The sequence below is a fragment of the Mycteria americana genome, chromosome 3, assembly GCF_035582795.1.
Source record: "Mycteria americana isolate JAX WOST 10 ecotype Jacksonville Zoo and Gardens chromosome 3, USCA_MyAme_1.0, whole genome shotgun sequence".
Classification (NCBI taxonomy): Eukaryota; Metazoa; Chordata; class Aves; order Ciconiiformes; family Ciconiidae; genus Mycteria; species Mycteria americana.
This window is the reverse complement of record NC_134367.1, coordinates 28,609,422-28,634,941: the sequence shown is the minus strand read 5'-3', so window position 1 is coordinate 28,634,941 and position 25,520 is coordinate 28,609,422. Positions and strand designations below refer to the sequence as shown.

General features: G+C 40.1%; 1 protein-coding gene across 18 annotated transcripts in view; it reads left to right on the top strand.

Moving 5' to 3' along the window:
• DST (dystonin) overlaps nucleotides 1–25,520 on the top strand; it is a 313,545-nt gene that overhangs the window by 101,390 nt on the left and 186,635 nt on the right. For all 18 annotated transcript variants that reach the window (XM_075498103.1, XM_075498099.1, XM_075498102.1 and 15 more), the window contains 3 exons: nucleotides 17,281–17,370; nucleotides 20,263–20,340; nucleotides 22,904–22,996. In XM_075498103.1, the coding sequence (XP_075354218.1) occupies nucleotides 17,281–17,370; nucleotides 20,263–20,340; nucleotides 22,904–22,996 (261 nt within the window). The remainder of the gene's footprint in view (nucleotides 1–17,280; nucleotides 17,371–20,262; nucleotides 20,341–22,903; nucleotides 22,997–25,520) is intronic.

Genomic DNA, 25,520 nt, shown 5'->3' with positions numbered 1-25,520 from the left:
CCTTTAACATGAGTTTAAAATGATGCCTGTTTTTACAGAAGAGCAGTGTATTGAAAATTGTATTTCTATACACCATTATTTTACACAATTTTAAAACATGCACAGTCATTGTTGCCATACTGTCAACCTCTTGGGAGTAGCTTAAAGATTTAGACTCTAAACCTGTAAGGAAATCAGGGTAAAGAGTTCACATTAAATCCTTTTGACTTGCTTGCCAAGGTCAGTGGCCTTAGGCCTTCATCTTCAAATAGTTCTCAGTGTAAGTGATTGTAGAGATATATAGCTATAGATATGTAGATATATATGTGTGTGTGTCTGTACTTCTGGCCTTGATTTTCACCTCAGATTGCTCACTTCAGAATTCAAGTAAAGGATTGTTAACTTACACAAATATAGTTTGACTATGGCTCTTCTATTAACTCTGAATGTAGCAACTCAACTTTATCTTTTGGAAATACTCAATTTGAAAGCAGTTGGTGATACAGTTGTCAAATTTCTGTTCTTACAGCGTTGTTTCTAGGAGAGTGACTTGCATGGAAATTAAAATCAATCCTTCAAATACTCTCTCTTAAGACACAGAGGCATATTTAGAAAATACTATATAATGGAGGGAATGCAGAAAAAGTACCACCATAAATGAGTGCATTTCTAGCAGAGTCTCTAGACCTGTCCTGGTCTATGCATTAAGTTGAATTTGAGTCCTAGTTTTCAGCTTTATTACCTTGGATTTAATACAAAATACATTACATGACATCTATACGTGTATACATACATATTTAATTCATGACATACATGCAACTCATATTTGCCTGCCGACTGCCAATAGCTTGTTGCAGACAAAAAAAAAAAGGTGGGAATCAGCTTATTTCAGGCATCTCAATAGCTTTATTTGAGTTAGTTATCCAGAATTCCTTTGTAGGTAGCAGAGAGAACAGGCCGTTCTAGATGTCTCAGACATCTACTACCTTAGGGGGAGATGAATTGTGTCCTAGTGTGTTTTCGCTCCGCTAACTGAAGAAGGAGGTCAGTGTGCTTTATCTGTCACTGTGTGGGGTGCAACAAAAAGTGGAAAGGATGAAGGTGATCGTGGAAATTATGAGAGATCGTGGAAAGCACCAGGCCATGCATGTTGACGGGACCCTGCTATAGGCACGGGGATGGATAGCATTTTTCTTTCGTCTTTTTTCCATCCTACTGATGTCTTTCCCTGGTTTCTCTTCTCTGTCCCCTGTTTCTTCTTTGGCTTTCTTTTCTCTGTTTTTCTTTTCTCCTGTTGTCTCTTTTTATTTTTCCCCTGCTTGTTTAGTTCTTTCCTTGCTCATTTGAATTAATCTGCTGTTCTCCTGCGGTCCTTGGGAAAGTACTGGACTCTTATCCCTTTATAGCAGTATATTCAAAAGAGTTTTTTCTAGGTCAGCAGCACGATGCTTTTACAGGTTACCATCATTTGTTAGGGGATGGCATGGAAGCTTACTGTCATTCTTCTAATTAAATTCTGTATTTATGGTGTTCACTGAGTAACCACAAACAACAAGACAGCTGAGAAATATTTAACTTTCTGCCCTCTGTTGCCCCCCTCCATTGCCCATCTTTAGTTGGATTAGATTCAAAGCATATAAGTGCGTCGTATATAGTAAGATTCAGTGTTTAAGGTTAGTCTCTTGTCAGTTCAGCTGACTAGTTAAGCATGTACTCGTGTACTTTGCTAAACTAGAAACATAGTCATTGCAGAAATATTTCCTGCAAATGATCTCGAGGTACGTAGTTTTAGAGACAGGTACATAGTGTGTTATTTGCAAAATTAAACTGTTCACGTTATCTTTGAATTCCACAGTTTAAGATCAAGTGGACTGTCACTTCATTTTTTAAATGCTGAAGTTTTTCTTTTGAATTGATAATAGATTTTCCAAGGGCTGATTAGAGCATTGCACTTGGAAAGGCTACTGTCTGACAGTGGGGCTCTGGTTTAAATGTTATCTTATTGACATACGGGTTGGAGAGGTGAGATACTGGACTTTAGACTTGCCTGCTGCTGTGGTATGAGCTTCCAGGGAGGAACTCACATGCCAGCATAGCGTGGCGGTAGGTTAGAGATCTCCTCTCTTCACTTCTCTAAACCTGCCTCTGCTTCCATCAAGTGTTTCACTTTGCTGCTGTCAAAATAGGATGTTAAGTTCTAGTACTTGCTACAGCAGTAAGTAACCCTTGACATAACAAGAACAGATAAATTTGTGGAAGAAAGGGGTTTCATTCTATTGCAGTGTTCACAAGGTCCCAAAGCACCCAAAGAAAAATCCAACTTCCACGAAAGCCCAGAAATTCTTCCTGACACTCCTTTGAATCCCAAACCCCAAAACCTAAGGAAAGAATGAGAGAAGTGTGAAATACAGGGGGAGAATGAGGTAAAAGTCAGAAAATAAAAAAGTTGATGATGAAAAAGGAGTAAAAGCAGACAAATTCTTCTTTGTTGTTCAATTCCTTTCTCAAACCAATTTAAAAATATTTTTGTAGTGCCAGATCTTAGTCTTGACAGATTAAATGGGATATTTTGAAATACTTGAAGTTTCTTTACAGAAATTATGATGTACAGAAAATAGAACTAAAGGCAAGGCAACCAGAGACTGGCTAGATCAGTGCTCTGATGGGAAAATATGGTGAACATCCACGTATCTTCCCTCCAAGGGAAAATGTTTCTTCTTCTTCATGGAAGAAGCGGTTGTTTCTTCCATGAAACGGCAAGCCTCTCAACTGACCTTCTAGTAGCAATATGGGACCCTGGGGTGCCTGAGCAGCTCCCTGGTGAAGGAGGGCTGTGCTGCTCACTGCAGCAGCAGGAAGCCCCACCAGCCGGTGCCCCCCGCAGCATGCGTTGGCTTGGGGCTGGCTGGACCTCAGGAGAAACACGCTGGTGGTGGGAGCAATGGGCAGCATCTCTGCATGTCATTAGTTGCTCCAAAAGTCACTTTTCAAGGTCTTATGAGCAAGAAGGCTTTTATAAGTAGGAGGACAAAATGCTTTTAAAACTACTGTTTTAAAGCTCTGTGTTCAAAATTGTGTACTGTGTTGCAGTGATAGTGCATTAGAGAGAGAGCAGCTTTTTGTTTTGCGAAGACTGAATAATTCAGAATAGAAACCTAAAGTTATTGATTCCTGTGTGTCCTTCAGGCAGCACGCTGTTTGCAAATGGCCACTTAAGTCAATTGCTTCGTGAAATGTTCAGGTATGCGCTTAATGGCAGAGGGACTGTTCCTGATGTGGTGCAGTCATTCCCTTGCTGAAAGTTGGCACTTCACTGACACTGGTGGTTATCGTTTTAGATAGCGATACTCTGCAGTATCTTCTTTTTAGCCATGCAGTTAATCTGCTATTTAAAATTCCCCCCGTCCTCTTCTTTTAGAAATGAACACTTTTTAGCTCTACATTTATATTTATTTTAAGAGATGAGGCACCTGATGTTAGTCTAATTATAGTGACTGTTTTTAAAAAAAGTCTCAATTTATCACCTTTCATTTTTGAAACATACTTGGAAAAAGCATGTTTTGTTTTGTTTTTCCTATGTTAAGGGAAATAAGATGAAGATTGCTTGCTGTGCTAGTGCATCTAAATGAGTATTCTGTGTATTCCTCGTAGTTAATTCTGACAGCTGCTGCAAACTGTGCTGGGAGCAAATCTGGTAAAATCCCACTTCCAACACTGCATGCAGCTTGCTTTAGGCATTGGGTGCAGCTGAAGTATCAGTATCTCCTCCTCTAGTTTCTTTTTCAGTTGTTCAGCAAGGCCTTTTGTCTGCTTGGTAGATAGAAGAATATTTCAGTTTTACTCCTAAAAGCTTTTGCTGTTGTGTGTTCAGGACTATTCTAAAAGGTCTTGAAGTGTTTTTTCTTTGAGACATACTCCTTCTGAAAAACACAGAAAAATAACTCTTCAAGAAGATCATCAGTTAATGGTGTAAAGACGTATTTGATTTTGTTATCATCCCTGAAAATACACACAATTATAGTTTATTCACACTGCTTTGTGTACAAATTTTTCAGAAATCTTTGGCTTGGAGGTAAAGCATCTTTCATCTGCTTAGTATCATCTATAGCTGTTTTGCAAAGCAGATCAGCAAGCAAACTCAGGACTTTTTTGGTGTTTAATCAAAAGTTTAGATGAGGGAAGAAAGTAACCAGGAGATGGTGAGGAAAATTAGTGACAGAATACCAGAAGTTAAAGCTGAAAAAAGGAGGAAATTTGTACAAAGTTTTAGAGGCTAATGATAAACTGCATCACAAAATCTCTCTGCAAGCAAATAAATAAATTAATTCAAGTCAATAAAAACTATGCCACAGATTTCAAGTTTATTTGATCCTCTTAATGTATGCAGGCTTCATGACTAATTGGGAGCAGGAAAGAGAATAATTGAAAACAGCAAATTAAATATGCATGAAATATATGATAGCTTGAGTGCATCGATGTTTTATGGCATGCAGCACTATTGAGCCAGTTAAGTGTACGTTTTTATGATCCTTTTTATTGTGGTGTTTGAGGGTTTTTTTGTAAAGTTATTTTATATAGGTGCTCATATATCAAAGAATGAGTATGAAGAGAATTAAGTCTACCATGGGATTACTGTGTGATGAAATAGAACCACTAGAATCAATATGTTTCCTATGATAGACTAATATAATAATATATTAATTCATTCTCTTATTGTGGGTTCATTGTTTGCAATTAGCTCTCAGCATAGATTTTATTTAGTATTATTTCTTCCTTAGAGATCACAAGAGATAAAATTCTACCATTTGCAATTAAGTGTTGGCTTTTTAATTAATTGTTAAATTATGCATGGAATTTTACTTTATCTATATACTTTTGATGTATCCACATTTAATAATAATTTCTATATCAGTTGAGAAATACTCTGGCTTGATCTTCCTCCCATGGGACCAGTGTAATTGTGCCATTGGCTCCAGTGGGAGTAGTATTTATCCCAATATGTGGACTCCAGACAGTAAGCAACCTCCAACATTTAGTCACAAATATTACCAAAATATTTCATTCTACAACAGTATTTCATATACTTTGGAAAGCCATCACCCCAAGGTAATGTAGATGTGTGACTACATGGGGACCTAAGAAGGTACCAGAATAAACATGTTTTTCCTGTAAAGAATGGTATTGTCTGCTAAAGGCATATATGGTGCTTTAAACAAGGAAACTTAAAGATAGTAACATAATATTTAAAATCCTCATCTACCTACTGAAATACAGTACCTTGGCTTTAATCAGAATAACGTTATGTCTGCCAACCTTGTATTTTACCTGCTTTAGAATCATAGAATCACAGAATAGTTTGGGTTGGAAGGGACCTTTACAGGTCATCTAGTCCAGCCCCCCTGCAATGAGCAGGGACAGCTTCAACTAGATCAGGTTGCTCAGAGACCCATCCAACCTGACCTTGAATGTTTCCAGGGATGGGGCATCTACCACCTCTCTGGGCAACCTGTTCCAGTGTCTCACCACCCTCATTGTAAAAAATTTCTTCCTTATATCTAGTCCAAATCTACCCTCTTTTCATTTAAAACCATTACCCCTTGCCCTATCGCAACAGGTCCTGCTAAAAAGTTTGTCCCCATCTTTCTTATAGGCCCCCTTTAAGTACTGAAAGGCTGGAAGAAGGCTTCCCCAGAGCCTTCTCTTCTCCAAGCTGAACAAACCCAACTCTCTCAGCCTGTCCTCATAGGGGAGGTATTCTGTCCCTCTGATCATTTTTGTGGCCCTCCTCTGGACCCGCTCCAACAGCTCCATGTCTGTCCTGTGCTGAGGGCTCCAGAGCTGGACGCAGGACTCCAGGTGGGGTCTCACCAGAGCAGTGAGAGGGTTTTGCCTTTGGTCTGAGTCAGTGTATCCCTGTAGTTTTAAGCTGTGAAAGCCAGATTTATTGGCTGAGTTTGATGTTATTAGCATTACATTTGCATACTTTAAACAATTCATCCCTGATGAGGTAAATTTGATGACATGTAGTACAGGGCTGGAAAGGAGAGGGCAAGTTAGAAGCGTGAAGGGAGAAGAGAAGTGGTGGCACTGTGTAACTGAAACACCGCGGTGTGTCTCTGGCCAAAGATAAGATGGGATAGAAGGTGACCACAGTTGCTGTCGATTTGAGGCGTTGAACTGGAACAAGGAGGTTGACAGTAGATTTTTGGTTGCTAACTAGCATCAGAAGGACAGGGCTGCGTAGCAATGGGGAAAATCATTTATCCTCATAACTGATGGGAAGAGCAGATGTGGAGGTCTGCATTTGAACACCTACAAAGGTGCCCTCTGTAGCCTATGCAAGAAGGAGGCATTTCTGTGGCACAACTCAGCTCATCCCCAAGCAGGTGTGCAGACCAGGTCAGGGCACACTTGCTGTTCTGTTCCCTGCCTGCTGCAGGAGTTGGGGTGCTTGCCTCTAGTGTGGACATGTGTCTTGTGAGAGAAGTGCCAGCCAGAGAGACCTTCAGCCTGTCAGGTTCAGAAAGTTGCTAGCAACACTGCTGGTTAGTTAGGTCTGGACTGATTGGGAGGGACTGCTTCAAAATTTAAAAAGGGAAGGTAACTTAGCAGCAAGTGATTGCAAATCCCAGGCTCACCTTTCAAAGAAAAGAGAGAAGTGAGAAGTAAAAAAAGGACAATGAACTTCTAAGCAGCAGAGCTGGGGAAAGCAATAGGTAGGGTCTCCTGGGGAAGTAATCCGGGAGAGGGAGGAATGCAGGAGATCTGGCAGTCATTGAAGGCATTTGTGTTGGAGGTACAAAGGCAGGCTACAGATAGGAGGCATCGTATAGAATATACTCCTGCTTTTAAGAGATGTGTGAAATACCAAGGAGCCATACAAGAAGTGGAAATAAGGGCAGCAGGACTAAAGATTTGTATTAAGGAGTTAGTAAAGCATGGTGAGGTAAAATCAGACAAGTAAAAGGTCCAGAAGGAGTTACAGTGTGACATAAAAGTCCACAGGAGAAAGGTTCTGTAATTATGTCAGAATATGAAGAAGAAAGGAGAAGTATGGATGCATTACCAAGGGAAAAAATGATAAATAGTTTTGAATGGTGTAGAAAAGTCTGAATTACCCCGGCCTCTTCAGTCTACAAAATACTGACTTGACAAAACACATTTTAGTGTGTTTACCCACAAGATGAGGGTAAAATTCAGATAAGGAAAAAGCAGATCAAAGAATATTCAGATTACATATGCGCTTTCTGGTTGCATAGCTTCATTCACCCAATGGTTAGGAACTAATTGAAGTGATTTATAACATTTTATCAGTCTATTTAAGAATTCAGAGAGGACAGGGGACTCCTAGGAGTCTGCAGTTAAAATAAGCGTAATACACCTCTCCCAAGTGGAAGAAAAGAATGAGGAGTTGCAGACCTCGCAGGGTAATTTCCCTGGGAAGACTGTGGAACAACTGCTCTTTGAAAGCAAGTGGACAAAGGGGAAGCGGTGTACATGGTGTATCTACATTTTTTGACATGCTACCACATGTCGTCTCATTAGCAGATTACTGTCACAAAGTTTGAACGAAAGGATCCCAGATAAAGTTTGCTTGGATATTGCCATCAGTACTAGCTGCAGCTAGAACTGGCACTAGGAAGAGCCAGTGCCATCGGTTGTTGCTGCTCTTGTGGCTGCCCTCAGGCTCTGGGAGGCCACACACATGAGCAAGGACCCATCTCCCTTCCACCCAGAAACGGCATCCGAGCACCCGCTGCCCTTGCCATGCCACATCCTCAAGTGAGGATTCGAGCTCTGTCACTTCATCCTTGTGGTGATACCCCTGTTTCTCTAACGCTTCAATTGTACCTTTCTTGGCTCAGGCCTTTTGTCATGTTGTCAGCAACAAGTGTGGCCCTCACCCTGCCATGGTTCTTACCAAGGTCCATCACCAGCACTGGGCTGTGTTGGCTTGTGCCCAGGGAGCTCCAGGAACTACAGATGAGCTCCGCACCCCGTCTGTGGGCCAGCATGGTGCTTAGCAGACAGCTCGTAATTCTGCCTTTTCATAGACACGTGAGCATGCTTATGGGCACACAGTTGTGAAACTCTGCGTGGCTGCGCAACTCCTGATCTTTGCAACGACAAGAGGTTTGCAGCTGTCTGTAATAAAGCAGTAAGAAGATGAAAATTTGTCTTGGAAAATCAAGGACAGGTTGTGATAATTGTGTTTGTTTAGTCTGAAACAGAGAAGACTGAAGGGAGACGTGATAACGGGTCCTCAGTATGTAAAAGGTGGTTATGCAGAGGCTGGTGAACAAGTGTTTTCTGAGGTCAGGCCCTAAGGGGGGGACACAACAAAAAATTCAGCTTAGTTTACAGAAGAAGATTTAGTTTGAAGATTAGCAAGGAAAAATCCCCCTCCCCAAAAAGCAAGTAAGCATAATAAAACACTGAAGTATATGTGTTACACTGTAGAATTTATGACATTTGAATTTTCAATAATAAATTAGAGAAGCATCTCTGGCGTGTTCTAGCCAAACTCAATCCGCTCCACTGCACTGGGTCAGGTGAGGTGATCTGTTCAGTGCTTCTTAGACTTATAGTTGTGTTATTCTGTGACAGCCTAGTAAGGCCTAGCCCTTCTCTAGCAAAATAATACTCAGCTTTGAGTCTTAGAGCTGATCAATGCCAAGTTCTTTACTAAAGCTTGTGTTTTCATTAAATTAGTGATTTCAATCTGTATCAATCCTATAGTTCCCGTGAGAATGCCCTCTTTTAGTGAGCTACCCTGTAAAGTGAAACTTAGTGATGTTTGTGTTGTATTCTTCATTAATCTGTATTTATGCCTTTGTAAGTAAAATATTTTAAAAGGGGACAGGATAAATATCACAAGTGAGGCTTTAAGCAGGTTGTGAGTCACACTTCAGTTATCATCAGTAATATGTGCTGAGGCACTATCTCCTAACAGCTAGAAAATGTGATAGAGTTGTAGAGAGGGTTTTGTAATGCAGGTTTTTTGTCTTTCTAAGATTTATTAATATCTTCATATAGTCTTACACACAAAAGCATTTGAATGAAGAATACTGCATTGAGGAAAAATCATAAAAGGTTACTGAGGTGCAAAGCACGGGAGAGGGATGGACATACTGTGCATTAAAATCACAGCTGGTGCAAGAAGTGTCAATGGGCTGGGAACATGCATGGAGTCGCGTGGGACCTTGCATGACATATGCCACATGTGGCATCTGTCCCCCATGCTCACTGAGGGCTCTCTGTAGAATGAAGGTAACTTTGGTGAAATAGATACTAAAGCTGGATGGATATTTCTGTAACTTAAATGAATATTTTAGCAGTAATGGAGTAGATGTCCACTTTATATTAGTAGCTACCCATTTCTACTGAGCTGGTGAATCTATGCAGCATGGGCTCCACTCAGATAGATTTGCTGTTCCCAATATGCAAAGTTACAAGCAGCTGACCAAGACTGTGTAAGTGTTAAAAACAGTGAGGGTAGTGCTGTGATAATGATGATGAGTAAGTGGAATAGGACCCATGGAGGTGTTCTGAGTGTCTGGACCAGTGTTGGTTGAAAAGAACCTTTCAGCCCATTATTTCAAGAAGATTTGAGATGTGTGACCTGGGATGGAGGCAAAATTTATTTTTTCCGTAGGAGGTGGAAAAGAAGGATTTTTACATTTAAGACACTTGGTTAAACTTGTTCTGTACAATAACAGTGTTTCAGATATCACACAACTACTGAAATCCAGGAAAGGACCAATAGATGTGCATGTTTATGTCCTACTCTTTTATATAAATGTAAGATTAGGTACCTTCTTGCATACTTGCTGACTGGGGATTAGGAGAATATTGGAATGCATCTCACAAAATCAAGCATAGGAATATAAGAAAAGAAATGTAAGGACAAGATTTAGCAATGGCCTGATTTTTTTTTTTTTTTTTTTAAATGGAGTAACAGTATATTTACCTTAAAGCCATGCAAGTGTCTTTTTTAATGAAGTTAGTTAGTTTATTAAGAGTTATCCAGAGTCATATGAAACAATTGAAGACTGGGGACAAAATGCAAAATAGAGTATGCAAAAGCAATGAACTAATCGGGTGATCGAGTTGTCTGGAAGAGATGTGAGGGTTAATGCAAAAAAAAAAAAAATCGTGACTGATCTAAGCTGAGATACAAGGACAGGGCTTTAGAGGGGTGGAACACATGAAGTGTGTTCGAATCACAAAGTTCTCATGATAATAGAGCGTTGGCCAGATGAGAAGGTGAAGGATGAATCCAAGGATGCAGCCAAGGGTGAATCTTCAGTTAGGAAACGTCTGTTATAAAGAAAGATCAGGGGTGTTGAGTTCGCTTTGGATGGGAGACTTGTTTAAAGATGACTTAGTAAAAGTATTTGAAATGGTAAAGGGGCTTTATGAAATGGAGTAGCATTAGCTGTGCCTGCTATTTGGGAAAATTAATATCCAAAGTCAAACAGCTAGAAAATTACTCTGCAGTATAAAACAAAGAATGATTTATTTTCATTGAACTGCAAGAAATGTTTCCTGCAGAGTGGATTATCAGACCGGTGAGCGAAAGAAAAGAGTGAGTTTTGGACCACTGGACCTAAACCTGGATTCACCAGACTTTACTTGCAAGTGAACAGGCACACAGAAGAGATAGGGCACAAGTTTTCCTCTTGTGCTGTCTTGCCCCTGGCCCTGGCTGCAAGCCCCATGCTGTTGGGCTGGGGGGAGCCAGTGGCGTGTCCTGGGCGGTGGGTGTCCAGCGCTGGAGCGGGTGTGCCTGCCCAGAGGCGGGGAGAACAGCACCGTCTGCAGCCCAGCGCTTGGGCTGCCAGCACTCTGTGCCCACCACCGTCCCCCGGGGAAAGCTGTGCCCAGAGGTCACTGTTGCAGCGTTAGCCAGTGATTAAATTCTGCCAGAACTCGTGTGCTTGTTTATTTTTAATGGAACGGGTGCAGTTTATTATAGGATTCAGTACAAAACAAAGATCATGACCAGGGTGTGTATTTACAGTTTGTTTTTTCCCCAGAAATAAATTTTGGGTTTAAAGTAAGGAGATCAAAGAACATGAGAGACTCAGGGGGAGGATGTCAATCTGCATGTAACCGCTTCGGTTCCCTGATCTCTTGGCATGACATCAGGTTGGCCATGGACCACAGCTCAGTGCCTCGCTGTGCCGAGTGGCTCGTTGGGATGGAAATTACCCAAGGTGGAGTGGCCCTGCTGCGAATCGAGCAACCCTTGTGTGCTTTACATGGGGTATTCTAAGAGGTCTCTAGAGCAAAAGAAGTAGTCTTGAAGATGTTTGAAGCAGCAGCCTTGCTTGGCAGATCAGTCACGTGGGAATATTTTGACAAATCTGATATTTTGACAAATCTGATACTTTGACCATTACATGCTGCATGGATCTTGTTACAACCTGTTCAGAATTTTAGAGTCTTTCTCATAAAGCATGCTGCATGTGTTGGCATAGTAAATCTTTATTTTTGTGCATAAATACAGCTTTTCATATGAGAGGTTTTTTTATTCTTTATTCATGGCATAGGTTTATTTGTTATCGTGCAGTTAGACCTGCCACTGTGATTCCTTAATTTTCAAAGGTGAAAGGACTAAAACATACACATTTTCAAAACTCACAGAAAACTGCTTCCTGGTGACTAGAGCTTTTAATACGATTTGTCTTTTAAAAACAAGTTTAAATACATTTTTAGGAAGCTGAAACATTAGGGAAACTCCTCAACATGTCAGGGTCTCATGCAGTCGCTACAGCAGTTTTTCAGTGGTCTGAATGCCGATGACATTTTCTGTGGAATAGTGTAATTATAGGAGCTCTTAACTATCTGTGTCTGTTATCTCAGAGAAAAGCGTTTTAGTGTAGCTGAAGTGAATGGGATTCTTAAGGGATCTTTTTTCCATGGCACTGAATCAGATTCTTAAAGAATAAATTTGAAGTTTATTGTGAAACTTGTGGTGGCCTTGTGCCAGCTGTCATTTGGACTTATCGGCGACCTCAGTGGTAATTAAGGCCTGACCCTTTTTCCCCCGAACACACCCTTTACAGTTCTAACTTTTGAGCCTTATCCCATTTTCCTTTGGAAGAGTGGTAATGCTTTATGTCTATGCCAGGCATTTAATTAACTTTGCTTCCAGAAGCGAAGAGAGCGGCACTTGAAAAGACTTTCCCAGGCTATGTGGTCTGAAAAGTCTCTGTTGGATCCATAATATTATAATTCTTGATAATGCCTGGGGATGACACTGATTTTATAAAGGCTTGTCAGCTGAACTTCAGTTGTTCAAAAGAAATGTGATTGAGATTTAATTGTAATTTTTGGCTGTTCTGGAAACTGTAAGAAAAGGTCTGGTTTGGCATGTTCTCTTAACAAACAGTTCAGTTTAATTATAACATAGCATCCTGATGTTTTAAGAAAGATACTTGATTACAATAGTCTGCTTTCCTTATCCTGTAAAAAATGGGTAACTTTGCAAGCGTGTGAGCACAAAACTCTGCCTTGTTTCCAAGCCCTGCAGCCTGCCAGGGTTGCAGCAGTTGCCTCTCCTCTCTTAGGGAGTTCCTGGTGGCCTCTGGTACGTGGGAGTTATTTTTACTTATTCCTGCCTGATCTGAGTATATACTTTCTCCTGCCTCTTTTGCCTCGACTCTAGATTGTGCAGCACATTAACATTTGTTTCCACTCTTTCCTACGCTGTCTTAGTTGAGAACGTGGTCCCTTGCATTTTAGGTGCTAGTCTGGAATACGTTGGACCGTAACATGAATGTGAGGGCTCCCTGCACATATGCTGGGTGTGTACCCACTGTATGCACAGGAAGGGCCACAGCCCTATTTTCCTGCCAGATTTACTTCTGAATAAGAAAAAGGGGGTGATTCTTCTGTGTTTTCATAGAGGTATAGCAGTGTTAGAGTGACCTTCCTACTGTACTCCAGCCTGTGCATCTTCCATCCGTCCTTTTAAAGACCAAGCTGGTTTTGCTTGCAGAAGCAGAAGGGACAGTCCTTCCCCTTTTACCCATACAAGCATAACTAGCTTGTGGTTTTACTGTGTACAACTATAGATTTTGTTCCAGTATCAGCAGAAGACAACTAATAATATCAAGAAAAATTTTAAGAAACAGGCTTGCTATGGAAGATGGCTTGTTCTTTGCTGTGACCCATGGCAAAAATAGAAATTACTATGTGCAGATTCAGTTCCCTAAGTATGGACATCTAGGGCTGTTTGAGATGTGTAAGGGTATTCAGGACAGATGTCTGTGGGGGACTGGCTAGCAGGACTTGGGCAAACCTTCGTCATTCTGGAGAAGCAGATGGAGGCCAAGTGGCATACCCCCTACACATAAACATGACACAGCCCTAAAGGTGTGCGCCTGGGCAGCTGAATCATGGCTTTGTTTTCTGTTGATGGAAATGAGAACCAGGCAGACTGAAGGCAGTGGTGACAGATTTGCTGCAATGCCAGCCCACAGAGGAGGAAGCCAAGCCTGGTGGGCCAGGGTCTTTAACTGCAGAAGCAGAACAGTACGTGAGGTTGGAACCAGTAGCAACTTGATTGTAAGGACAACCAGATGTGTCAGCTGAACAGTATGATAAAGGTATGCGAGTTATACAGGGTATTAGATTGCTGGCTTTCGGAGGTGGCAGCCATCTTTATGGTCTTCATTTGTCAAGTGCCTGACATGCTGGGGCCTGGGGGCTAGATTGCAGCTCTGTGACTGCTACAGTTTTAAAAGCTGTTTTTTACTAATGGGAGCACAGATTCCCCAAGGCACTAGACTGCAAAGCTTAAGCTTACTGGGAAAGTATGAGATGAAATATCTCATGCTCATATCAAGTGGGGTGGAGCTTTCCTTGCCACAAACATCATAGTATACATGCCAGAAGATGAAGATCAGAAGATGAATCACCTCTGAAACAGTGCCTTAAATTCTCCCTGTCTCCTTTTGACTGATGAAGTAATTTTTGCTTCTCTTGTTTAAGTTTTGTCAGATGCCCCTCAGCATCTCCCGCATTTTCCTTAAAGAATCTCTTCTCATGCCCATATTACCAAATCTGCCACACTCATGTGGGTATATTGCAAAAAGTTGCCTGAGGCAGCACGTAGCCTACTTTGCACGTGGACCTTGCAAAACATAGGGCTGACAGTTCAATTATTTTATTGAAAAGCCTCAAGAACTCTTAATGAAATGCCATGGGGCTCAGCAGATCCCACAGATCCCCCCAGGAACCCCCATCTGCATCTAGTACTTGTGGTACTATGTGTTCTGAAGGAGGTTGAATGTGGTGGCAAAACAGCAATAAAGTAGTTTTTATTTAAATGCACAAGTTTAAGATCTAAGAATTCATTATATATGTTGAGAGATGAAACCTGCCCAAGTGATAGTTGAGAGAGATGATTTTGCAAGCTGTTCTCAAATGGCAGTGTAGGATCTCACAAGGTGCTCCTTTTAAAAGAAGTTATCTGCTGCTTTGAGTGAACATGCTTGCTGCACATGCTGCACATCATTGCTCAAATACGTCTTTTTAGGTGCACATCTGCTGCTCAGGGTATTGGAATCTCCTTACGTTGTCCTGTACCAGCATACCAACATAGTATGTCCTAAATAATTAATCCTCACAGTAATTGTTAGCCAATGGCAGAACTAAGACAGACATCTAAGGTGTACTGCTGGTTTTCCTGTTCTGACAGCTCTATGCCACTTTCTTCATACACAGTATGAGTTCATCTCTGAAGCATCTGTGATTTCTAGAAGGATAAGCTGGGGAAGATGGTTGTCTCTGTAATACTTTGGAAACCTCAGAGTATAAGAAACAAACAAAAGGTCAACAAATGTATGTTCTGAGAGACAGACCAGCAGGATAACAAAATTATCTTGCATCTAATGGAAAATAAAAGCAGACATATTAGAAATGGTAGTATTTTCTCATCCCACAATTCAGATACCTGCATGTTGGGCAACTCCCATGAGTTCTGTGTTGAAAAGAGTGCGGGCATTGACTTGGTGCTGCACAGATAGCTCTTCAGCTGTGCTGGTGCAGTGTCTTTTAGATGTACACCCCTTTCCTCTGTCCTTAACCTGATGTCCTCCCATGACTCTGGCCACCAGCCCGTGCTGTGGATCTGCTCTGCCTTGGGATTCTGCGCTCCTGAGTGGAGGGTGGCATGTCATGGCCAGAGGGACAGGGAGGAGTGGGGAGCCCTTTCACAGGGTTTTACTCTTAAAAAAAAAAAACAAAAGTGCCTGCTTTTGTTGGAAAGAGTTTAGCAGTCAGTTCGGCATAGTTCTTTGAAAAGAAAAATAAAAGGTAACAGTTGTTTTGGGTTAAAAATTAAAGACCTTTGTGTTTTTCATCTTTAAAGCATTTAGCGTAATCAAATCTCATATCAGGGATTTTAATGGTATCTTTGCGGCTTCCCTTTTCTTTTTTTTTGCCACAGATATGGTAGGAGAACATCTGTTCCTGTTTCTTTGTTCAGCTTAACAGTACTTCAGTATTACCAGATAATTTTTCTGTTGGAAATTTTTTAAATTAATTGCTTACAGGTGTTTTTTTTAAATCACAACCAGAATTAAAATTATATTATTTTGGTGTGTGAGCATGTAAAGCTATGTGTAAGAGTGCTGGTATGTATATAACTTGACTGCGTATGTAGAGTCTGTATAAACGTTTTGGAAAATATTATTAGTTGTAATTCCTTATGGAACAGTCTTCTACATGACTTGTTCTGGCTAGTCTTCAGCACAAGCATAAATATGCTCTGATATTATTTCCAATTAAGATGATGGTCTTTGTAAAAACAGGTTGCAGGGTAATGTCATGCTTAAAAGTTGAAGTAAGAAAACCTGAACTAAAAAGCGTTTATGAAGCTAATCATCAATATGGAGACAGTTATTTATTCAACAGGATGGATCTAGAAATTCCCCCAAAAGTCAGGTAAACAGAGCTGTTGCATGAAGTTGAAGGTCTGGGTCGATTCCTTCGTCAGACACGCAGTCTGAATGTTGGCAGTCAGGGAAGTGTCCCGTAGATCTCATATTGGAAGTACAGTTTGTCTCTAGTAGAGGTGGTAATTTTAGAAGAAATTTCTTATGTCATATTTTATCCTCTGGAAGCTTAGGAAGTTTCTGATCTGGCACCTCAATGGGAACGCCAGGGAACCAACATTAAACTGTAGCTGGAAGGCCCTCAACCTCTGCCCTGGCTGGCAATATCAAAAATCTCTGCTTCCAAGAAATGAGGCCCTTGGTTTCACATTTAAAGAACAACTGGCTGAAATTGCTAAAGAAATTTCAGATAAAGTTATACTTGAGCTAAGTAGGCTGACGCTAAGAAGCAAGAAGTTGGCCTGTGGACAGACATCTCCCAGCTTTGTTGTGCCTGTCAGAAAAGTTAGGGCTTTCAGCTGGCTCTCTTCTCCTAACATCTGCTCCCCTGCTCATGGCTGGCCTTGCAGGGTCTGCTGGTTATCAACCCTTCTCAATCCAATTGAGCTGAATGAGGTCAGCTGGCAAAGGCTGACCATCTGTTAGGGCTGACCGTCCGCACCATGGGAGCAGATCCGCTGGGTTGGTGACTGCTGGTGGTAGAGCGTTGCTGAGCAGTAGGGAGCAGTTACCTCTGCCACTGGCACAGCTGGTGGGAAGGGTTGTGCATGTCCTTGGCTTCGCTAGATCAACCTAATGTCATGTTTCTTTGGTATGTTGTATATGGTGGATGTGTGAGCCATTGGGAAAATTCAGTAGGTATTGGGATATCTGAGGTGACAAAACATGTTGTTAATTGGTGGATGTACTTTGATTAGTAATAAGTTTAAGACCAGAAAGTGTGTTAACTTTTGGCCTAACTCCAGTGAACTTGCATGCTGAGGATAACATACGTCAAGACAGGATTCTGCTCTGTATATTTTTTTACAATTCATTAGGTCTAGATAGTGTTGCCTGTAAGTGGTCATTATTTAGGCCAAAATAGGTGGATATCTGGTATCGTTTAAATTGTCAGATACTGATTTTTCATTGCTATGTGCATTCACTACCTATAACTTCATGCTATGAAATAAAATGTGATGGAACTGTGTGAGTGCAAACACAGATGTGAACTTTGCCTGTTATAACTAATTTGGGTTTGTAAATTTGTCATGAAAATGAATAAATTTGAAAAGCTATGCTGAGGTGTATCTGAAGTATATCTATATATTAAAAGGTAACTATGTTAATATGAGTGTGGATGCTCTGGTATAAATAGGGATCTTATATTTTATTTTTGCATTTATCTGTGCAGGTTCGAAAGCATGTGAATGACCTATATGAAGACCTAAGAGATGGACATAACTTGATCTCACTTTTAGAAGTCCTTTCTGGAGACACCTTGGTAAGCTTTTAGATCAGAATGCAGTGGTTCTAGTTTGTTATATATACATTTACTCTGTTTGTTAACTCTTTGCATATTGACCGCTGGAGATTTCTTTGTTATTTTCCATAATCTGTGACTTGATACCAAAGACACAAGTTGTATTTCTGTTGGTAAAATATTCCACTGTGAATTCTGTGGGGAAATGCAATCTGTTCTCTTCATTTCTTGTGGTCAGTGAGACTTCCTTTCTTATTAGGGTAATGCGCTATTTTTTCTGTTCTTCCCTTTTCTTTACAATTTTTCTTTTAACAAGTATTGGATGCTTAATATCCCTTCACATTAAAGGGAGTAACTTACAAATAGCAAGGATAAAATGTCCCTGAAATTGTCTAACACACTCCTCAGGTGTCATTTCCTTTCTTTGTGAGCATTACTTCCCTTGCTTGGTATTTGTTCTCTTCATTATGTTCTTCTTTTCATGCTCTTCTTTTCATTTGTGGTCTGTCTTGTGTCTTTGCTGTCCTGTCTCCTGTCTGTTATATTCATTAGCCAAGAGAGCGAGATTTTTTGAAGACCTTACGGTTGGTGAGTTCAACAGAAGCATGCGCAAATGAACAGCATGAGGATGTGGAGGATGAGGATAAGGGGGTAGGTGCCGACCCCCATAACTGTACTAACGTAGTGTTTGAAGTGTGGTGTCTGCTAATGTTAATTCTTAGTTTGGTGTGCTGCAGTAGTGTGCTGTAGAAAGGACAAAATAACTCGCGTTGGTAAACCAGGATACATATGTTTATAATGGAGGTATGGTAACGACAAATTTTTATTCAGCCTTTTTGAGAACAGCTAAAAGGCAAAGGTTTAAGATTTCTATTTGTTTTCTTTCATTAAACTGTACAAAACCATGGTGCAAATGTGTACTGGCCAACATCATCAAGATGTTACAGAACAATCTTTTTAAAATAGTAAGTAGGGAAATACTGTAATTCCATTAAACCAAGATCTTTTACTTGCAATTGGTATTGCCCATACACAAGTAATTTTGACAAAGGCTTGAAGGCTCTCTGTAGTGAAGTCAACGGCAACAACTTAATTTGTCTTAATTAGAAGCATCAGTCTACTGCACCCATGGTGTATGTGACATAATATTGGATAATATTTTGAAATGAGGTAATTTAGATACGCAGATCTATTTCTTAGAATTTGTGAAATGTAACAGTTACTATTTTTTTCAAAGCAGATATGCAAAGTAGAAGTTCATGACAGCTCTGTGTAGTGCCTTGGGTACTAAGTATACGGATGGTTTGCAGGGTTCATCTTTCTGGCAACAAATGCTGAATTACTGTTTCACTGTATTTTAACTATACAGAAGGGAAATATTTACTTATAAAGTGTAAAATGCTGAGTGCTTGTTAGTCCAAGTGAGCTGTTTCATGCCTTTGTAGATCTTGCATTATTAGCATTTGCTAAAGCAACTTGCTGTCATAGGGCCCAAGTGCCTTCTTGGCTCCCCATGTGTTGTGCTGCAGTTGTGATTTCAGTGGAATTTGTGTGCTTTTTTTTCTGGGGCATAACATAACTCAAAATGCTGCGTTTTAGCTGTACATTGAAAAAAAATATTTCCCCTCTGAGATGCTATACCTAAATATATAGTTTGGGATTTATTATACCCGCTTTGATGTGGAAAACCAAGTTCCAGGTCTGCAGTCCTTCATTCCATCCAGGGAGGCTACTCGGTAGCAAGGGCTGCAGGGCTTGATCTGACCTATTGGTGTGAAAAACAAGGGGCTAATTTGAAGGTTCTGTAAAGTTTCTATGGAAATTAAAATTCTTTGTGTTTTAGTTTATGCTTCTTACTCAACTCCATTTTCCCATGTTTCCTTTTGGCAAGCATCTGATACTCCATGGGGCGGGGTGGGGGAAAGGCAGTTGAGGAAGGCTTGGGCTTGTATCTGTGTGTTTCACAGTGATTGTCTGAGGAAATACTTGTATTCATGGCTGTCCCTAGCAATTATAGTCTGCTTCAGGTTATTGCTGTGAAAGTTTGTGAAAAATCTGAAATAAGGAAGAAGAGTAGAAGGATTTCGATATGATGATGATGATATAAATTTAATTGCTTTCCCATTGCTGATCTGTGACAGCTAAGTAAAGTATGCTTTTTCTGTGTGATTCTTCTTCTTGGTGATTTTACACTAACTGCATGCAGTTTTGCCATGTTCCCATTAACACACCACTCATGCTTTTTTTAGTTTCCTCTTGCTAGTTTTGACTTTGCTTTGAGAAGAGTGACTTGTTAGGTTTTTTCACGCTTTATAATGTTCTACTAAAGTCAAGAGTTTAAACTTACACTCTAGGGCTGTATATGTTGTATTATTCTGTTTGGAAGAAGGTATTAGCTTTATTAGATACTTAAAATAAATATGTATCGATATCATAATGATTATGCAGTCATACCATAAGTAAACAACATTAAATCATAAAGTTGCATACGGAGGTAAGCTTTTCCATCATAGAGTTTACCAGAACAACATAAAGGTCCATGACATTACTTATATTTTGCTTTGCTTAATATAAATCTTTTATGATAATATATTGCAGTTTGTTTCTATAGGGAGATTCATGAAGGGCCTTTTCTAGCCCTCTTGGCCTAAATAGTACTTTACAGGGAAACAGCTATCAGCCTGCATGGATCAAAGTTGCAGTTTGGGACCACTGATCTCTCTTGCCATTCACTGTGCTAAAAAATTTCAACTACAGTTTAAAAAAAAATTGTTAAAGCACACTTTTCCACCAAAGGTATTGGCTTCATTAAAACTGTAGTGTTTCAAATGTTTTACATGGTATCTTTTAAATCAGACTGTTTGTTCTTCTGTCTGACAAGAAAATCTCACAACTATTGTTTTCCAATTTTAGCCCCGAGAAAAAGGTCGGATGCGTTTTCACAGACTCCAGAATGTCCAAATTGCACTTGACTATTTGAAAAAACGCCAGGTATGGTGAAAATTTTAATAAAAAAATGTTAATGAAAATTTTGTCACCTGGACCTAATAAGTAAAAAATGCTTGGTCTTTTATGCATGTTGTATAACAGCTGCTGGTGTAGGCTCGGCTTGATCTTGTGGTTGGGTTGGTTGAGAGACATGTGGCAAAGGTAACTTTACACCATCCTTCTCTGAGCAATAACATCAACATACTCCATGTGGTATATGATGTTAAAGAGGAGAAAGTTATGGGTAAGATCCTCATGAGTCGCTTATAGTAGATTTAACTATCTTTCATGCTGCCCAGATACCAGCTGGTATGCAGTTTTGGTCACAATCTCATTTTTAGTGCAAAATGCAGATTCAAAGAAATTAGAGCATTGTGTGGGAGTTCCTTGTTTTGATTACATTTGTTTTGGGGAAACTTTCTCAAGCCTTGATCCTGATGAAAGCAAAACTGGTGCCCTAGAAAGGCAGCAGAGTCACTTGGGCTGTGGAAGATTCAGGCTCAATTTCACCTGTATGTCCTTTAAGCCAAACACTTTAAACCCCCACTGTGGGGCAGTTTTCCACTGCTGTGAGTTTCTTTACATTTTAAAATTTCTTTTAAGCACTTACAGGATTCTTGCTTTCTCCCTTTGCAAAATGGCATTATTAAAAAAATGTTCAAAACATGGATGAAAGGAAAAGTGGTACCTCCCTATCCATCCCATCCAAATGAATTGACACTGGAAATCTGCTTTCTGATTGGTTGATTTTTTTTTTAATTTTGTTACTTAAAAGGTTTGAAAAAAATATGAGGTAGCAAACCATAGGCAAATACTTAATTTGGTTATAAAAACAGATGTCTTTTTGTATTTTGAGTGAAATTGTGCACTATTTTTCGGATCACTGAGTGCTGTGTGTGCACCGGGAGCTCAATCCTGCTTCGCCGAATTCAAAGTGAACTGTCCTGTTAACCTAAGTAAGCCATTGAACAAATACGCTATGAAGTAAATGAATGGCTACTTGAAATGACAGTCACAACGGCGTTTTTATGCAGTGAGACCTCTGGACTTGTGCTGCACCATGCCTTATTTATGCATGACAGACCATGCATATTAAAACGCAGGAGATGTAGGATCAGGTCATCCTCATGTTTATGAATGTGTGTGTGTGTCATTGGGAGTCACAAGTCTCCATCACACAGCTGTTGATTGTGATCTGACGATTTTTGTGCTCTCTTTAGCCTCACAGTTTTGTGAAAATGGCTGTACTCTTACTGTACAAAATTCTTGTAGGGCTTTGATTGTCTTGGCAAGTTGCCAGTGGGACTTGCATTTGATTAAAGTTTCAGCCCCCTGTTAGGTGTTTCTAAACTGTATTTAGGAGGGAACTTGCTCAGGTTGGCTGTATAACCTCCAAATACAATGCTTTATTTTGATTGTAAGGCAGAGAGATCCTATATATTGATAATTTTGAAGCCTGAGTTGGGGAAAAAAAACAAAGAAAAAACCAAAAATAAGGCATATTTGACTATCTTGTAGAGTGTTGCCAAACACAGAGTTTTTATAATGCAGTGGGAGGAAAACATTTGGATTTGTTTTTAATTTCTTTTTTGAACTGTGGAATACACTCTCTTTCTTCCAGAGAGAGTGTTTTTGGTTGGTGTTTTGGTTGTTTTTTTTCTTTTTTCTTTTTTTTTTTTTTTCCCACCCCTAATAGTTAAGACTATGTCTGCAGATCAAGAGAAGGACATGCCTTTGCTTGTTCAGTTGATAACAGGGTATATGTTAAAAAGCATGTGCATGTAACTTTACTAACATAAACATAAAATGTCTTTTAGCCGAGTCATCTTTAATTGCTATGCTATATGGATACATAATACGTATAGAGAAATTAAATGTAATAATAAAGTATGACAAAGAAAATAGAATTATTGAACTCATTCTGGATGTGAGTTTATTGGAGTGGCAAAAATCTCAGCCTTTGTTTTCATCCTGTTAACCATTTCATGTTTATAGCACTGTGAATGAGTACAGCAGCAAAAGCAATAGTAATTTTTGTCATTATTAAGCCATTGGTTATTTAAATGTGATACTAAATTCCTGCTTTTATCAAGCCAGGCCATTGTGTTTTAGCAGGCCAGTTCTCCTGCTGCTGAATTCTTGCTTTGGTTCAGGAAATCATGGGGAGAAAGAAAGGCAGTGATAGCTTTCCAGGTCTCCGCACTGCCCTGAGACTGATACACCGGTTACAGATCATTGTATGCTTGTTATCCTTTTCCCCTCTATCATATGTTCCCCATCTGATAAGGACCGAGGTGAAGGGTATTTGGCATGGGGAGCAGATCTGCCGGTGTAGCGACAGCTGAGGAATCTTCTCAGCTCAGTGTGGGTGGGAGAGGGCAATTCCTGGCGGGCCACTTACAGCCAGAATGCAATTCCTTTCTGCTTTTGAGAATTAAAACAACCCCAACAGAGTAGGCTCAGGAAGTGAGTAATGTATCCTTTATAGTCGTGCCTGTGTAATGCGGTATGTATTGGTGGCATATTTATTTCAATTTTGTCTGTATTTTTCTTTCCATGATGGCAGGTGAAACTGGTTAACATTAGAAATGATGACATAACAGATGGGAATCCCAAATTGACTTTGGGGTTGATATGGACCATAATTTTGCACTTTCAGGTAAGTCTAGTTTTGCTTGACGGTATGTTTTTGGTCAGATTCTTGCATGCAGTTATGATGAATGTGTCACCTTAGACAGGATTCCATATAGGCTGTGCAAAAATATAATGTCTCTTCTCTAATGTGTGTTTGAGGGTTTTGATGATGTATCTTATTTTGTGATGTAACCTGAATCTGAAGGGGGGGTTTGTTTGCTAATTTCCTGTCTGTGGAGTGAGAGAAAAATAGCTTGAGTTTTGAACATCATTAAAGACAGACTTCTTTGATGAGTATTAAAATATATTAAAAAGTTTTAAATCTTTTTTTCGTTCTGGATCTGAATTTCTCTGCTGGTACAAGTATGTTAGCAATCACTACTCTCAGCCTTTTCGAGCAGTTCGTAACACTTCAGCATTTGTTTTTAGCCCCAGCGATGGTAACGTGGGTCACACTAGGTGGCACTCTGGTTGTTGTACACTGGTGGGATTGTGTACAGTATAATGCAGCCTTACAGTGTGTGGTGTTAAATTGCTCCTCAAAATGAGACTTTCACAATGGCTGTGGCTGTAGATGATGTAATTCAGATGACAGATAATTCCCATTTAGTGACTGCAGCATTGTTAGCGATAAACTCCCTGCTGTGCAGGCATTTTAAATGATCAGAAAATTACATGATCATACAGAAGAAGTGTGGTTCACTTAGGAATATCCTGCGCTGGATTTATGACTGGAAAAAAAAAAAAGTCTTTAAAAACCCCCAAAAAGACTGCCAGGATCTAATTTGCCTTTCTGCAAATCCTAACGAGGAACAGAAGACACGAATAGGGCCAGTGTGGCCCTGGTCTAAAGAGGGTGCACGGCTTAGTCCAGGCCAGGGCTAAGGAGAAGGAGGGTGCACAGGGTAAAGGAGAAATTACTAACTGCTCACCACTAGTGAGGATCTGAAGCTCCCTCAGCTCCCTCTTGTCATGCCAGTCTTTGCTCCCACATGGTTTTATGGAGAAAGAAGGCTGGGCTTAATTATATTTAAGCATGACCCACAGGATTAGGCAGTGATTGAATGTTGCTGTGTTTTAAGAAATAAAGATTATTAACAGCTTATTAATAGAAGGTGTTAGTGGAAGTTAAACCTTTATTTGATGTATATTTTGTCTTTCTGAACCTGATGAACGTTAGTTTTTCTCACCAGCTGAAGCACAGGACATCTGGCACAATTTTGGGTTCTTATAAGAAGTGATGAAGGTTAGTGTTACTAGTTATAGCTGTAAAAAATGATGAGAAGGAAAAACATTTATATAGAAGTAACTAATTTAGGTGAGCTGGTGTGACAAGGATTTCCCCCTGCAAGGTAGCCAGCTCTATATGAAACGTAGAAGCATTTAAATTGTAGCTGAAACACACTTACTTCACGCTGTCCTGACCCCCAATAACTACCAACTAAATGTCTACCAATACAATTCAGATCTTGCAGATCTGTCAGAATAGAATAGACTATTTCAGTTGGAAGGGACCTACAATGATCATCTAGTCCAACTGCCTGACCACTTCAGGGCTGACCAAAAGTTAAAGCACGTTGTTAAGGGCATTGTCCAAATGCCTCTTAAACACTGACAGGCTTGGGGCATCGGCCACCTCTCTAGGAAGCTGTTCCAGTGTTTGACCAGGCTTTTGGTAAAGAAATGCTTCCTGATGTCCAGTTTAAACCTCCCCCGACGCAGCTTTGAACCATTCCCACATGTCCTGTCACTGGATACCAGGGAGAAGAGATCGGCACCTCCCTCTCCACTTCCCCTCCTCAGGAAGCTGTAGGGAGCAATGAGGTTGTCCCTCAGCCTCCTTCTCTCCAAACTAGACAAGCTCAAAGTCCTTAGCTACTCCTCGTAGGAGATTCCTTCCAGTCTTTTCACCAGCTTTTCACCAGCTTTGTTGCCCTCCTCTGGATGCATTCAAGGACCTTCATACCCTTCTTAAATTGTGGGGCCCAGAACTGCACACAGTACTCAAGGTGAGGCCGCACCAACACTGAATACAGTGGGATAATCACCTCTTTTGGCTGGCTGGTTATGCTGTGTTTGATGCACCCCAGAAGGTGGTTTGCCCTCTTGGTGAGCTTTTATTTTTTCAAAATAGTATCTTAAAAAAATGGGTGTTATAATTTTAAGAATGAGTAGTGGTTCTTGGACTAAGTATTAAGCCTCATTAGTAAAAAGGAAATAACTGAAGAACAGGATGTTTTAAAAAATATTTTCTGTCTTTTTGCTATTAATGGCTGCAGTATCTACACTGAATGCAGAAGGGATTTGTAAGGTGATGTAAAAGACACCCTCTGTACTAGCTTGGCATTTGCCTATATACCACTTCTTTTGAAGTATATGGCAATTTAGTGTCATTGATACCCGTATATGGCTGATTTGGGTTCAGAATGTATAAGGAAGTTCAGAAGAATGTGTGTACTTACCCCTCATTTTTTTGTCTTCACTTAGATTTTGAATGAGGGAAAAATCTGAACAGAAAAGTCTTAACAGCAGAGTCTTCACAAAGGGGT